At 41.8% G+C, this 13,593-nt stretch overlaps 1 protein-coding gene and 1 long non-coding RNA gene across 10 annotated transcripts in view; one reads left to right on the top strand and one right to left on the bottom strand.

The window, feature by feature from the left end:
- The window catches only part of LOC111836755 (rho GTPase-activating protein 23-like), a 122,118-nt gene that overhangs the window by 72,463 nt on the left and 36,062 nt on the right, over nt 1-13,593 (top strand). For 8 of the 9 annotated variants that reach the window (XM_023798301.2, XM_023798296.2, XM_023798295.2 and 5 more), the window contains 3 exons: nt 1,327-2,758; nt 8,642-8,797; nt 9,282-9,396. In XM_023798301.2, the coding sequence (XP_023654069.1) occupies nt 1,327-2,758; nt 8,642-8,797; nt 9,282-9,396 (1,703 nt within the window). The remainder of the gene's footprint in view (nt 1-1,326; nt 2,759-8,641; nt 8,798-9,281; nt 9,397-13,593) is intronic. The other variant, XM_023798297.2, reaches the window with a different exon arrangement.
- LOC140590942 (uncharacterized) lies at nt 9,667-12,704 on the bottom strand. Its single transcript, XR_011991846.1, has 2 exons — nt 12,405-12,704; nt 9,667-12,277 (listed from the first exon to the last, which is right to left on the bottom strand). It is a non-coding gene; the product is annotated as an uncharacterized lncRNA (long non-coding RNA).

The raw sequence follows: 13,593 nt of genomic DNA, 5'->3' as shown, positions 1-13,593 counted from the left end.
AAACAAACCAAACAAAATACGAGACTTTTGACATTTTTACTTTTTTTTTTTTTATTACATTCACTGAACCCAAAAAATGGTCCTCACAACGTCAAAAAACTGGTTTTTACTACATTGTGGGGGACATTTGATCCCCACAAAGTAATATAAACCTAATCCACACACATGCACCCACACACATTCACACACAGACCTTTACCCTTAATTAATACATATCTCCCTGTCAAACTACTGTAGATTTTGAGCCTGTGTTAGCAGCTGACTGTTTCTGCAATAAAAACTGGCTGTTTGTTTTTTAAATAATCTTCAGGAATCCACTGGAAATGTGTGATAAGGCCACATCTACAGCATAAACCTGAGTGCTACATGACAGGTTCCTGTCTCACACTTGTCACATTCCTCTCTGCCTCTGTAACAAAAAGTTGGAACACGTTTCTCAAAGTGGCCTCACACAAATGACACCCCCCCTCCCTGGAAAATGCTGCCAAGCCACCCCTCTCTTCACATATCCTGCATTCCTAGGCTGACATCATCACCTGCGACCCAGTCCTCTTCCCTGATTGGCTGCCGCTGACTGCAGGGTGTGTCTAGCTTGAGAGCATCACACAGGAGGGTGGGGAGAAACTGTAGACAGCTGTACAGAAATAAGTGAGACTGAATGGTTCCCCCTTTCAGGGTTTTTAGACAGGGTTTTTTTGCCACATTGAAGAAAGACAAACATTCCCACTACTATATCCTTTGTGCTCTTCTCTCGGTCTCTGAGTTATTCTAAGTTAGCCTGTTGCTTCTGTAAGCCATTGAGATAAAGCCTAGAGCTACTGAAGAGTTGTCCTTAACACTGTTTTAAGGCATGCATGGGCTACAGGGTATGATTTAAAGTTTCACAGATTGTACCTGTTAGTTATCATTTCTCAATGTTTGGTGCTTCAGAAGGTTATTCTTTTGCTTGTCCTTTTGGGAATGTTGGACTTGATTCTTATAGTAAGTAGTCTGTTGTGATAGAGATGAGGAGGAGGATGGGGGGTTGATCACAGAGCAGTTGACTCTTGCAGAAACTTATAGGCGCAAACCAAATGAAAGCATAGAGCAGATGGACACCAGCTGGGTTTGCTCGGCATGCTGTAGTGGTCTCTCCAGTTCGCTCTACTTTAAAACCCCTGTCCTCCTGTGCAGCATCAAAACGTCAGAAGACATATTATTTCATTTATTGTCATTTGTTATTACTGCTAAATGACATATGGCAAATAATTTCAGCATATAATTCTATTGCTCTATATGAATGTATACTATTTCTGTCATTAATATCCTCCTTTCCCTGTTCTGCAGGCGTACTCCCAGGATGCCTATCTGAAGGGCCATGAGCCGTACAAGGGGGAGGCTCAGAACCTGCCCGACCCACCACCTGTCTGCTACCCACGCAGCAAGATACAGCCCACGGCTATGCTCATGGGCCAGAGCCCGGTAGACAACTGGAACTGCTGGCCGGGCTCAGTCAAACCATCCAACCTGCTGGACAACCACTGCCATTTAGACAGCCGGGTGGCCCGTGTGGATGAGCGGGCTGGGAGACGCCAGGGCGAAGACCCTTCTGTTGTGGCACAGATTCGTGGCCGCTCCTATTCCTTAGCGGGGAAAGTGGGCAGTCCCCTGCACTTCCACTTCACCAATCATCAGGCTGCCATTGCCTCGGCCTCACAGACACAGCTAGGCCTCAGCAAGAGCGAGCTCTGCCAGCAGGCTCTCTCTGACTGGTACTACAGCCAGACCACGGAGCGCCTGGGGCTGACAATGCCCCCTCGCCATCGCAGCTTCTCCCAAGGCCGCTTGGTTGAGGTGACCTCTGCACTGAACCACCAACGTGTTGGGTGGCCACACAGCTCTTCCCAGAATACCTTGCTCTTGCAGTCCAGTGACCCCTACTGGATGAAGGAATGGGACATCAGTAGCAAGCCAACCTCCAACCGTGCTTGCTCCAGTAACCCGCCTGGCTCTGCCTACATTTGCCACAGCCGCTCAATGGAGATGCTTGACCAGACACTAGGTCTAGTCTCGCCCTGTTCTGAGAAGTCTGCCTGGATCAGTCAAGCCCAGAAAGCACCATTTAGAACTGATGGCCACCAGCAGAGTAATTACTGTACCATGTCTCCGGTGCCTTCCCCAGGCCCACCAATGCCATTGCATCAACAACAGCCAACATCAAACTCCCAGCAGGTGGGCCAGTCAAGACGGCTTCCTCCACAAGGCCAGGACGAGCAGTCAGTTGGCTATCAGAGCTACAGCCCCTCCTTCTACCACAAGGCCGGTCGCCTGTTGCAGGCACACTCCTTCAGGGATCCTGCCTATACTGGACTCCATTTCAACTGGGAACCTACCCCAAAAGCCAGTCCCCCCAAAGATGTCCCCATTGTGGCATCCAGGGCCTGCACCTCCCCCTCCCTGCGCTCTATGTCCAAGCCTCCCAACGGCATTTCCCAGCAGACCAAAAATGAGAGGCCCTTAGTTGAGTCAGAGTGTGTGTCTCAGACCCAGAAAGTGGTGCTCCGCCCAAAGCTGGCTGTGGGCCGACATACATCCCATGCGCAGAGGCACCCAAACTTCTCCCTAAGTGTCAAGTCCCCTGAGCCACATGGCTTCACACTTAAGCCTAACAGGGGTGCTTCCATTGCTCAGTGCTCAGAAGACCTGCCCCAGTGCCCCAATGACAGCCTGCTACCGGTGACTGCAGAGGACGACTCACTGGCATTCATCCCCTACATAGGTTGGTACCTGCTTTCCTCTGTTAAACTACCGTGACCCTCATTTCACAAAACAGAAGTAATCTCATACCTCCACATAAGCCACTTAGTTCCTTAAGGGATTGAATAATTTTCTTGCCTTTTGTAACAGTCAGTTTTGAAGAACTTTGAAGTAATTTTTTGAATAAACAGGATTTTGTATTTGTCAGTGGGATGCCCTATTTTCCCACTCATGGATTCTGATACCAAAACATTGTGAAAATGGAATTATACCTTCATCTACCTGAAATGCCAGGGCAATGCATGATTGCATGTTTATGTGAAGCAGGAATCAAAAACTGCTGTGAAAGAGTTGGACCTCTTTAGGTAATTGGGACAGGGTAGCACAGCGTTGAAAGAGAAGAGAGATGTGGAGGCCTGTCGTGCTTGTGTTCACGTGAGCATACCTGCTTTGTATGTCATGGGTGTCTGACAGGAAGTGGCTCCCTCTGATTACCTACATTACCCTGGCTGTAGGCAGGGCTCTGTAACAGAATAATTCTAGGAAATATTACAGCAAAGCCAGAAGGCAAGTTAGACTTAGACGTTTGACAAAAAATAAAGCATAGCATCCTGCAAACTACGCTCTTCTAAAATATCTACAGGAAGTACTAAAACAAGTTCATACAGCACAAGTAATCTAAATCTAAACATAAAAAGGAGTATGACTAAATTTCCACTAGGGGTGTAACAGTACACAAAAATCATGGTTTGGTATGTACCTCGGTTTTGAAGTCACGTTTTGTATGTTTTCGGTACAGCATGAGTAAAAGAAATAAAACATACATTATTTATTGTTTTTCTTTATTAAACAGTGGTTTACTGAACAAAGTATGACTGTCTTTCTAAATTAAAAAGTATTTCAATACTACTGCAACTTGCTAATAAAAAACTAAAATTTACTTAAGAGTAAATTAAAATACATATTCTATCAAGTAAATTATAAAAAATAAATATCCATTAAGGTGTACATTTAGAAAATTAACTGTACCTGATCTGTACTGTATTCACATTAGCAGCTTTCAGCTTCAACTGAAAGCTGTGCAACACAAATATTGTCTCAAAAAATGCAAAGCATTACTATATAAATATCCATTATGGCGCAGCATTTAAAAAAAAAAAAAACCTGTGGTTTACTTGAATTCACATTAACAATTTTCAGCTTCACATTAGGACGTACCATTAGACTCCTAATTTCCACCATGCAGCAAACATGTTCTTGACAGTCAAGCATAAAGTCGTAATGTGGTACACAGTGAGTGTAACATTTTCTGAGGTGGTATGCTGTGTAAAAGGTTTGTGAACCACTGTTTCTAATTTAGAAATCATAATGAAATCTTAGCCCACCAATCCATTGTTTTCCAGAGAGATAAAAAATGATCAGCACTGTTAATCAGCACTTTTCGTAGTTGAGCGAGATGAATTTGGTTGAAGATTGCTCTTGTATTATTTGGTATCCGTCCATCCATCCAGCCAGCTAGCCAACCATAATCCATCTTCCATAGCTGCTTATCCAGGACAGGGTTGTGGTGATCTTCTCCAAGGAAGCACAGGGCAGGGGAACACTTTGGATGGCTTGCCAATCCATTATTCATCTTGGTAATTTTTTATAGGGAAATATCACCTGACAAATTTGACAAGCTATGGCTAACATAAGTGAGGTAGCTTCTGAAGTGCCATTATATTTACTTGTATACCTGAAGCTTTAGGAGCAAATTATCCTCTGTTTGAAAGCTTAAACCTTGCAGAACTACAGCAGTTTTGTTTTAAAAAAGATCACTCTCTTAGATACAAGCTAACTATCTTCCTTGTAATGTATTATATTTGCTTCTACCTGCATTTACACTTTATTTATTGTAAATAAAATCAGTTTATATGTGATCTTTATAATCAGCATCTGCTGAAGCTGAAAGTCATGACAGGGTTGAATTGACAAGGTTGCAACATAGTAATGCGTGTAAATGTTCTGATTTTGATTTTTCTAGCTGTTTTACCTGTTCTGAAAAACAAAAGTAGAAGTAGAACCATCATTGTTGGTGAATTCCAGCGGAGGGCTCTCTCATCATGCAGAGACAAACATTTTCAGCAGTGCAAGTAGGGACATGTTTCCAGTCTCCATGCTGAAACTAGGGCAGTTTTGATCGGTGGGTCTGTAAACACACAGTCTGGATTCTTATTCATTATTATCATTGCCCAGATCTGTGCACTGATTAAAAATATAGTTTATCAAGGTTAATTTTAGTGTGTGAAGAGCAAAGTCCAAAATAAAAGTATACAATGTTAGGTAGGCTAACTTTAATGGTATAAGACTGAAACTATAACTGTAAACTGGATGGAGTTAAATAGCAAAATGGTTGAAGAGGCATGGGAATTTTTTAAAAGCACATTGTTGCAAGTGCAAGAGGACTTCATACCTGTTTCCATCAAAACAAAATCTAGGAAACTGCAGCCAAGGTGGTTTACTACGGAAATTAAGATTAAAGTCAGGAGGAAAAGGGCTCTCTTCCACAAATGAAAATTAACTAACAATTTCAAAATAAAGCAGGAGTATCTAAGTCTACAGGTTAAGTAAAAAAAATAACGTTAGACTCGCTAAGAGAATGTAGAAAGGAAGATTGCATTGGAGGCTAAGGATGACATTAAAAGTTTCTTCCTATATTTTAACTCTAAAAGCTGAAACCACAAATTTGCAGGATAGTAAGGGTCTTATAACTGAAAAGGAAATTGACATTGTAAATGAGCTTAATGATTATTTTACAGAGATGTTCACAGTAGAGAAGACAAGTAACCTGTACAAATGCAGTGTCGTCTATGACCAATATATGTATAACTGAGGCTGATGTGGCTCTAAGCCTAGCTAAGCTCAAAATAAATAAATCACAGGGCCCTGATGGGATCTTACCTATAGTTTTAAAAGAGATGAGGGATATTATTAGCCAATCTTTAACTTTACTACTCCAGAAATCGTTATCTGCTGGTGTGGTACCTTCTGATTGGAAGCATGCTAATATAACACCCATATTCAAAAAAGGGGATAGAAGTAATTCAGCAAACTATAGGCCAATCAGTTTAACTTGCATAACTGGAAAGGTAATGGAAGCTATAATCCAAGTGAAAATGGTAGATTACCTGGATTCAAATAACATTCTGAGGGATAGCCAACATGGATGTAGGAGAGGTAGGTCCTATTTAACTAATCTACTTGAGTTCTTTGAGAAAGCTACAAGAGAAGTTGATCACAAAGAGGCCTACGACGTCATCTACTTAGATTTCCAGAAGGCCTTTGATGTTGTCCCCCACAAACGGCTCTTGCTTAAGCTCAAAGCTGCATGGATTTTAGGAACTGTAGCAGCTTGGATCGAAAACTGGTTAACTGACAGGAAGCAGCGAGTAGTTATTAGAGGCACAATGTCACAGTGGGCCTGCGTTCATAGTGGGGTACCGCAGGGTTAAATTTTAGGACCACTGTTGTTCCTAATTTACATTAATGATATTGAAACCAATACATACAGTAAACTAGTTAAATTTGACACCAAGGTGGGTGGTGTAGCAGATACTGATCTAGCAGCAGAGAGGCTACAACAGGATCTGGATTTAATTAGCGACTGGGCTGATACCTGGCAGATGAAATTTAACATAGATAAATGTAAGGTAATCCATGCAGGGAGCAGAAATATAAAGTACAGATATTTTATGGGTTCCACTGAAATAAAGGTAGCTGATTACGAGAAAGATCTCTGTGTGTATGTTGATGCTTCCATGTTCCACTCTCGCCAGTGTGGGGAAGCAATAAAAAAAGCCAATAGAATGTTGGGTTACATCTCTAGGTGTGTGGAGTTTAAGTCAAGGGAAGTGATGCTACAATTATATAATTCCTTGGTAAGACCCCAACTAGAATATTTTGTGCAGGTTTGGTCACCATACATTAAGAAGGACATTGCTGCCTTAGAAAAGGTGAAACGGAGGACTACGTAAATTATTCCTGGTCTTAGAGGAATGTCTTATGAGGAGAGGTTAGCTGAGCTGAATCTGTTTAGCCTTGAGCAAAGGAGACTAAGGGGGGACATGATCCAGGTCTATAAGATTCTAACAGGTCTGAATGCTGTTCAGCCAAATGGCTATTTCAATATTAGTTTAAATACTAGAACTTGTGGCCATAAGTGGAAATTAGCTAGCTGCTAGTGTAGTGGAAGCTAAAACCCTGGTTTCCTTTAAATCAGAGCTAGATAAGATTTTAACATCTCTGAGTTATTAGTTAAGTTCTCCCATAAGAAATGTGTAAATTTCTTATGTTCTTATGTATTGTTGCTGCTTGAAAAGGCTGTCATGTTTAGGTACTACTTCGCTGTACAATAACAGTCTACCTTGGTATATTTTATATATGTTATATCTGAAAAATTCTACCTCAGTAACTTCTATGTGGAAGGGTGTTTTGGAGACTTGTACATCTCACAGCAGCCCTATTATCTGTCTGTGTTCTGTAGATGTGACTTAATGGTGCTTTTTAAGATGGATTAAATACGACCTCCTGTAAAGTTCTTATAAAGTCTGAACTGGAAGATAAAGGAAATTCCCCAATGTAGAAACTTTTTTTAAATGAGTTAAGATGGTAGATTTTAGAGAGAGTGCAAGCAAGAAAACAGGTTCAATGTTTCAGCTCTGCTGGTGGTGTTAAGTAAGTTTTTCAGAGGACTTTAATGGGCCAGTGTCCACATCAACACATTTCTCAGGGTGTAATTGAAGAATGCTGATTTAGGGAGTTTACACAAATTACATCTTTCACATGCCACACTAATGTCCAGTAGCGCGGGTAGGTGCCTGGCAACTGCTGAGAAAATTCCGTTACAGTGCCGGAAATCATGGTCATAGCAAGATCACTGGCCCATTGTGATCCTTCAGTCCAGCAGTCGGATTGTCCAAAGACATACTGAAACCCTATACCAGGATACACAATGGCAGATTTTTAGCTCCACCTTTCTTTTGACATGACACATAAGGGGTTTACAAATGTCAGAAAATGTACTTGAACATATTAAAATACCTTAAATTAATTTTGTACAGTTAATGTTGCAGTGGTGCTCAATCATAACTGTTGCAGGTAACAATTTTTGTGAGAAGTCGTCCTTGGTGTTTTGCTGCCCCCTTGCATAGTGAATGTTATACAAAATCTGTAACAGAGAACAGAAACTGAAAGCAAGTGAAAGCCCTGGGATGCTATGACCCGTGCAATGAGAGGCTGACATCAGTTCAGTAACATGTAAAGATTGTAGTTGTGATAATTTATAATTTTTAGCAAGCAGGAAACAGCATCTGCTTATTCTCAGAGACCACCTCACCTCACTTAAATCAGTACTTTGTGAATATTTGGTTTCCCAAAAAATTACACCAAACTGAATAGAAAGTTAACAAGACCAAGAATGTGTTCATAGCTTGCTGGAGAGGAGAGCTATCAGTTTTTGACTGTGTCAGTCTGTGTGGAGGGATTCCACTGTGCTGGTCGGACATGCAGCTCTGTATCAGGGGGTTTCTTTCAAAGGGTAGCTATCCTAATGGCCACTTCCTGCAGAGCTGCTTCCTCACCTCTGGGTTTATGCGTGTGGGTAGCATTTCCACCATATGTCACAGGACCCATGTGGTGCAGGGCCCTGAGTGTGGCAGTGTATGAATAAGGCCTGTTCTTCAGTGTGACTCTTTCTGATGCCCCCTAGATGGGATTTTGCAAACTTTGTGTCACTCGAGGTGCCCTCCGCTGAATGAGTTTCTGAGTGGGACTTCCCGGCTTGGCTTGTGTTCCCTCGTCCTCCCCTTTCCTTTCTACTTAATCCCCCTTTCCTGGTCTCTTACCCCCCCATTCCCCCACCCCTCAGATGAACCAACGAGCCCCAGCGCTGACCTCTGTGCCCAGCACGTTCCTGCCTCCTCAGTGGTGTCCAGCGCCATGAGCTCCACACCCGCCGTTTCCTCCAACCCTGTTTCCCCCACCTTCACCTTTCCCCTCACCAGGCTCTACTCTCAGAACTACAGTGAGTGATGCCTAACCCCCCAGTGCCCCCCTCCTACCCACCTTACCACAGCATAACCACCCAGAAGGATTACCCACCACTTAGGACTTCTCTCACTGTCTGTGGTACAAAAGTAAAAAGGCCGTGATTGGCAATTTACTTTACAAAAAAGCAAAAAAAACAACAGATATACTCCAGGAAGAGCTACCAAGACTTTCTGAAGTTTTTGGCTGTTCCAGATTATCTGTAAATCTGGTTTCATTGGCCTAACCAGATTTCTTACTGTCCAGCACAACAACAGTGAGCAAAATAAGTTTCCATGGTATCCCAGTCCCAAACCAACCCCATCATACCATTTCTCCTTCTCTATCCTGTTCTGTTCTGCTCTGTTCTCTCCTCACCCTCCCTTCCTGGTCATCTGACTTTTACCTATTTGTTTGAACTTCCTCCCCCTTCTTTGCACATAGAACTATCACCTGAGTCTCCTCTCCCTCTCCCTGTCCAGATGATGACCCCAAGTCCAGCCAACACTCCTCTTCTCTGCTGGCTATCACAACAGAGCGCTCCAAGTCCTTTGATGAAGGACTGAACGCCTTCCGAGATGAAGGCCGTGGCTTCTCGTGAGTACCTGTAGTGCATGCGTACCATTACAGTGGCCTCCTGGGTCCATCACTACATGTCACATGATCTGCCACGACACACATGGCATGTCTAACTTTCCATAAATGAAGAAAAATGTTCCTACGCGAGGAGCAATAGATACTCCTTATTTAATCATTTAAGAGGCACTTATACATGACATGAAGGTTACTTTGACGCAAGGTGCAAGGCACGAAACCAGAATACAAACAGAACTCATCAACCTAATTCAAGGGTTTAAAAGAATTAAATCATGGCCAAATGTTTTTTTTATACATAGAGCTGGAACAAAACAGACAACTGTTTTAAAACCTTAGTGCAACTAGTTGACTCGTAACAAAATAAACACAACCCATGGTATAGAAGAAAGTAAAATAGTACAGACAAAAATCAGTTAACCATAGCTCCCCTTGCACTGGTTTATAGTTAGGGTATTTAACACTTTGTTGGCTTTTTCAGGCTGTCAGGTATAGCCTGGACATAATTCACTATAATCTACTAAACTCAGAGAAAACTCCAATTTGTCCTCTAGATATAAAGCTAGAAATATTTTAGCAAGTAATGCCAACTGTAATAATAATAATATTTTATTTGTAACAGTACCCAGTGTGCTACATAGTAAAATAAAAACAGTTACAACAAAATGAGACAGCAAAAGTTAAGTAGCCATAACATTAAGCTGGCAGTCAAATAATATAGAAACCATTTGAGGGAATAGAATAATAAAATAGAGGCGAGAAGCAGCAAAGATGAGGAAAAATATCCATCCATCCATCCATCCATTTTCCAACCCGCTTGTCCTACTGGGTCGCAGGGGGTCCGGAGCCTATCCCAGAAGCAATGGGAACGAAGCAGGGAACAACCCTGGACAGGGGGCCAGCCCATCGCAGGGCACACTCACACACCATTCACTCACACATGCACACCTATGGGCAATTTAGCAACTCCAATTAGCCTCAGCATGTCTTTGGACTATGGGGGGAAACCCCATGACAAACATGCAATCATAACAAAAACAACATCAACCCCCTCATACTGCCACCCTCACCCAAGCTACACAACATTGCTGAAAGTCTTGAGGAACCTGCCTTTACACACACATGAACTTTAATGACATCCCATTCTTAATACATCGGCTTTAATATGGAATTGGCCCACCCTTTATAACAGCTTCAACTCTTCTGGGAAGACTGTCCACAGGGTTTAGAAGTGTGTTTATGGAAATTTTTGACCAAACTTTTGGGTGAGAATTTATGAGGTCAGGCACTGATGTTGGACGAGAAGGCCTGGCTCACAGTCTCCGTTGTAATTCATCTCAAAGGTATTCTATCAGGTTGAGATCAATACCATTTACCACATATTGAACCTGAGGTCATTCACAGTCTTGACTAGTGCTGGTTTGAAAACCAGTGGCCAGTACTACGAAGCGGGGTTACTGGCTTATCGGGGTAACTTGTCGGATTTAAGGTACCACAGTTTAAATGGACTTCATATTCGCTCACTTACATTTTGCCCAGACTACCTTAAATCCAACAAGTTACCCCGATAAGCCAGTAACCCCGCTTCGTAGTACAGGCCACAGATTGGCATTTTTCATAAATATTTTATGAATTCCTAATATCATTTAACAAACTAAAAGCAAGTTTATAACAAAAACATTAAAAGCAAGCTTTTGCTTAAAAATGGCAGATTAGATAGTGATCTTAGGGCACGCAGATCACCAATGAAAGTCCGACGCCATGTTGTTCAGGGGTGGCCTTGCTTTAGTCTTCTTCTTGGGGGCGTCCGGGTGATAGTGGATTTGGGCAGGCGTAGTGGTTGTTGGCAGAGGATGTGTTCTCCGAAGCGCATGCATCGCTCGGTCACAATATCGTTGAGGATGCGGGTGGCAATTTGGCTATGAATCTCTTCATTGGTAACACAGCCCCGGTATGAGACTTGCAGGATTCATCGCTATTGTGCGACGTTGAGTCTTCTTGGGGATGACTATGGAATTAAGCAGATGGATCTTCATTGCCATTACAATCTTCTAGGTCGACCAGATAGGCCGTAGCCGCTGGAAGACCGTGCACGCTTGCACGTGAAGCTGCCCACCTCTTCGAGTGATTGGAGGATAAGAAGATGAAATAAAAAAAATTAAGAATAAGTTAAAAACTCCGGGAATGTCTGTGTATGTATACGTTATGAGGGGAGCACCAGTGATGTGCAGAAAGTGACTTAGTATCAATTTGTACAAACTTTTTGTACAGCCTCTCAGGTGTGTGACCTTTTGCTTTAAGAGGACAAGGTGCATTGGTAAACCGAAGACAAGATTTAGTAAGTAAGCATCACAACATGCTCTATAATGCGAGCGACCTCATCAATAATTTCACTTATGTAGTGATTGTATTGTTCAGCTGTAGCACACCCATGAATCTTATTTAATGAGGCAGCTAATAGGCTGAGATTGATAATGTGCTTTATGCTAGCATATTGTATAATACAACTAATACCAAATGTCAACCGCTTGTGGTCAGAAATACCAGTTGAAGTGGATGGAACACTTGAAATCTTGACCCCGGTGCTGCAGACAAGGTCGATTTGTATGACTTTTAACACGAATGGGAAGATTAACATGTTGCACAAGATTAAAAGAGTTTAGCATATCAGAAAGTATGTTTGCAAAGTTACACTGCAGACTATCAGCATGAATGTTCATATCACCAGCTTGCACCACTGCAAGAGCGGGGGGGGTTAACAATGGTTGTTGCAGCCCCTTTGGTCCCAGAGAGTCTCGACAGGTGCTTAAGTTTTTCCCTTTATTTGAAGTTTCAGACAGCGACAACTCTATCCGTCTCGTCAGGTATCTTAGCACCGTGAAAACTGTATTGAGACGTATACACAACATTTAGCAATCTAATTCACGCAAATACAAACTTCAATAAACACAAACATAGCCATACATCTAATACATAAATACAAATTACAATCATAACTATAAAAAACGTACCTTGCTGCGCTCCCCAAGGAATGCAAATGTATTGATATAACAGTCCTTTTCTTTCTACAAACGAAGTACAAATTAAGCCTCCAGTACAAACAAAGCAGCTTCCCTCATTTACGTCTTTAAACTACCTTTAAAGGGACCTCCTTTTATGCAAACTACGGGATCACCCGCAGGACAAAATTCAAAAGCGCAGGTACGCTCAAATTTTATCCATAAATTCACATACAACCATACTAAGCACATACAGAATAAAATATTCATACATGAATTAGAAAATGAATTAAACATATATATATAATTTTACCAAAGCAAAATAACAAGAAAGGAAACACATACAGGGACACTCGCGGTCCGTTACAATGGTTAAAAGTTCAGCTATTTCTGAAAAAGAAATACAACACAAAATAACACCTAAAACCTCCTTTGTACCTTGTGCAAAGTAGAAGGTGCCACTGCCCCTTCCTGACAGGCACCCCCTGACATGTTACACAGCAGTTTTACAGAATCTTTATGTTAGCACTGGGCAAGTCAGTTTGCCTAACATTATCTTCATGGAACTAAATCGCAAACATTGTCCCTTGTTAATGCAATTAACTGTTCCAGCCAAAGAAAGTTCTTCAGTAAAACAGCTAACCGCTTCCCTGCAGTCTGTAAACTGTAGACCAAAGAGATCAAACTCCAAGGAGAAATGTTCCAAAACAGGTCTGATTTTCTTTAGGCATAACTCATCACTCATTACTATATATTCTATAGAAATCTGCTCCTCCTTTAAATATAGATACTTTCCACCTTTAGTATTAGTGCTGCAACACACATTTGTAAGTACATATTTAAAGAAAGTTATCCTGATCGATGGTGAAAACTTTATGCCCAAAAGCAGGAAAAAGACATAGGCACGTGGGAGTATAGTCATCTCAGTATCCATGGGGGATTGGTTCCAGGACTACTATGAGTATGAAAATCTGCAGATGTTCAAGTTCATTACTGTATATAAAATGGTGTAGTATTTGCATATAACCTACGTGCAACCTCCCATATGCAATAAATCATCGCTAAATTATACTTATAATGCCTAATACATTGTAAATGCAATGTAGTTCAGGGGTGTACATAACTGGTACGAAAGTTTGCGCATTCACTTTTAAGAACGATACATGCGACAATTGATTGTTTGTAAAAGCGCAAATGCGTA

The sequence above is a fragment of the Paramormyrops kingsleyae genome, chromosome 5, assembly GCF_048594095.1.
Source record: "Paramormyrops kingsleyae isolate MSU_618 chromosome 5, PKINGS_0.4, whole genome shotgun sequence".
NCBI classification, from domain to species: Eukaryota; Metazoa; Chordata; class Actinopteri; order Osteoglossiformes; family Mormyridae; genus Paramormyrops; species Paramormyrops kingsleyae.
This window is presented reverse-complemented; position numbering and strand designations above follow the sequence as displayed.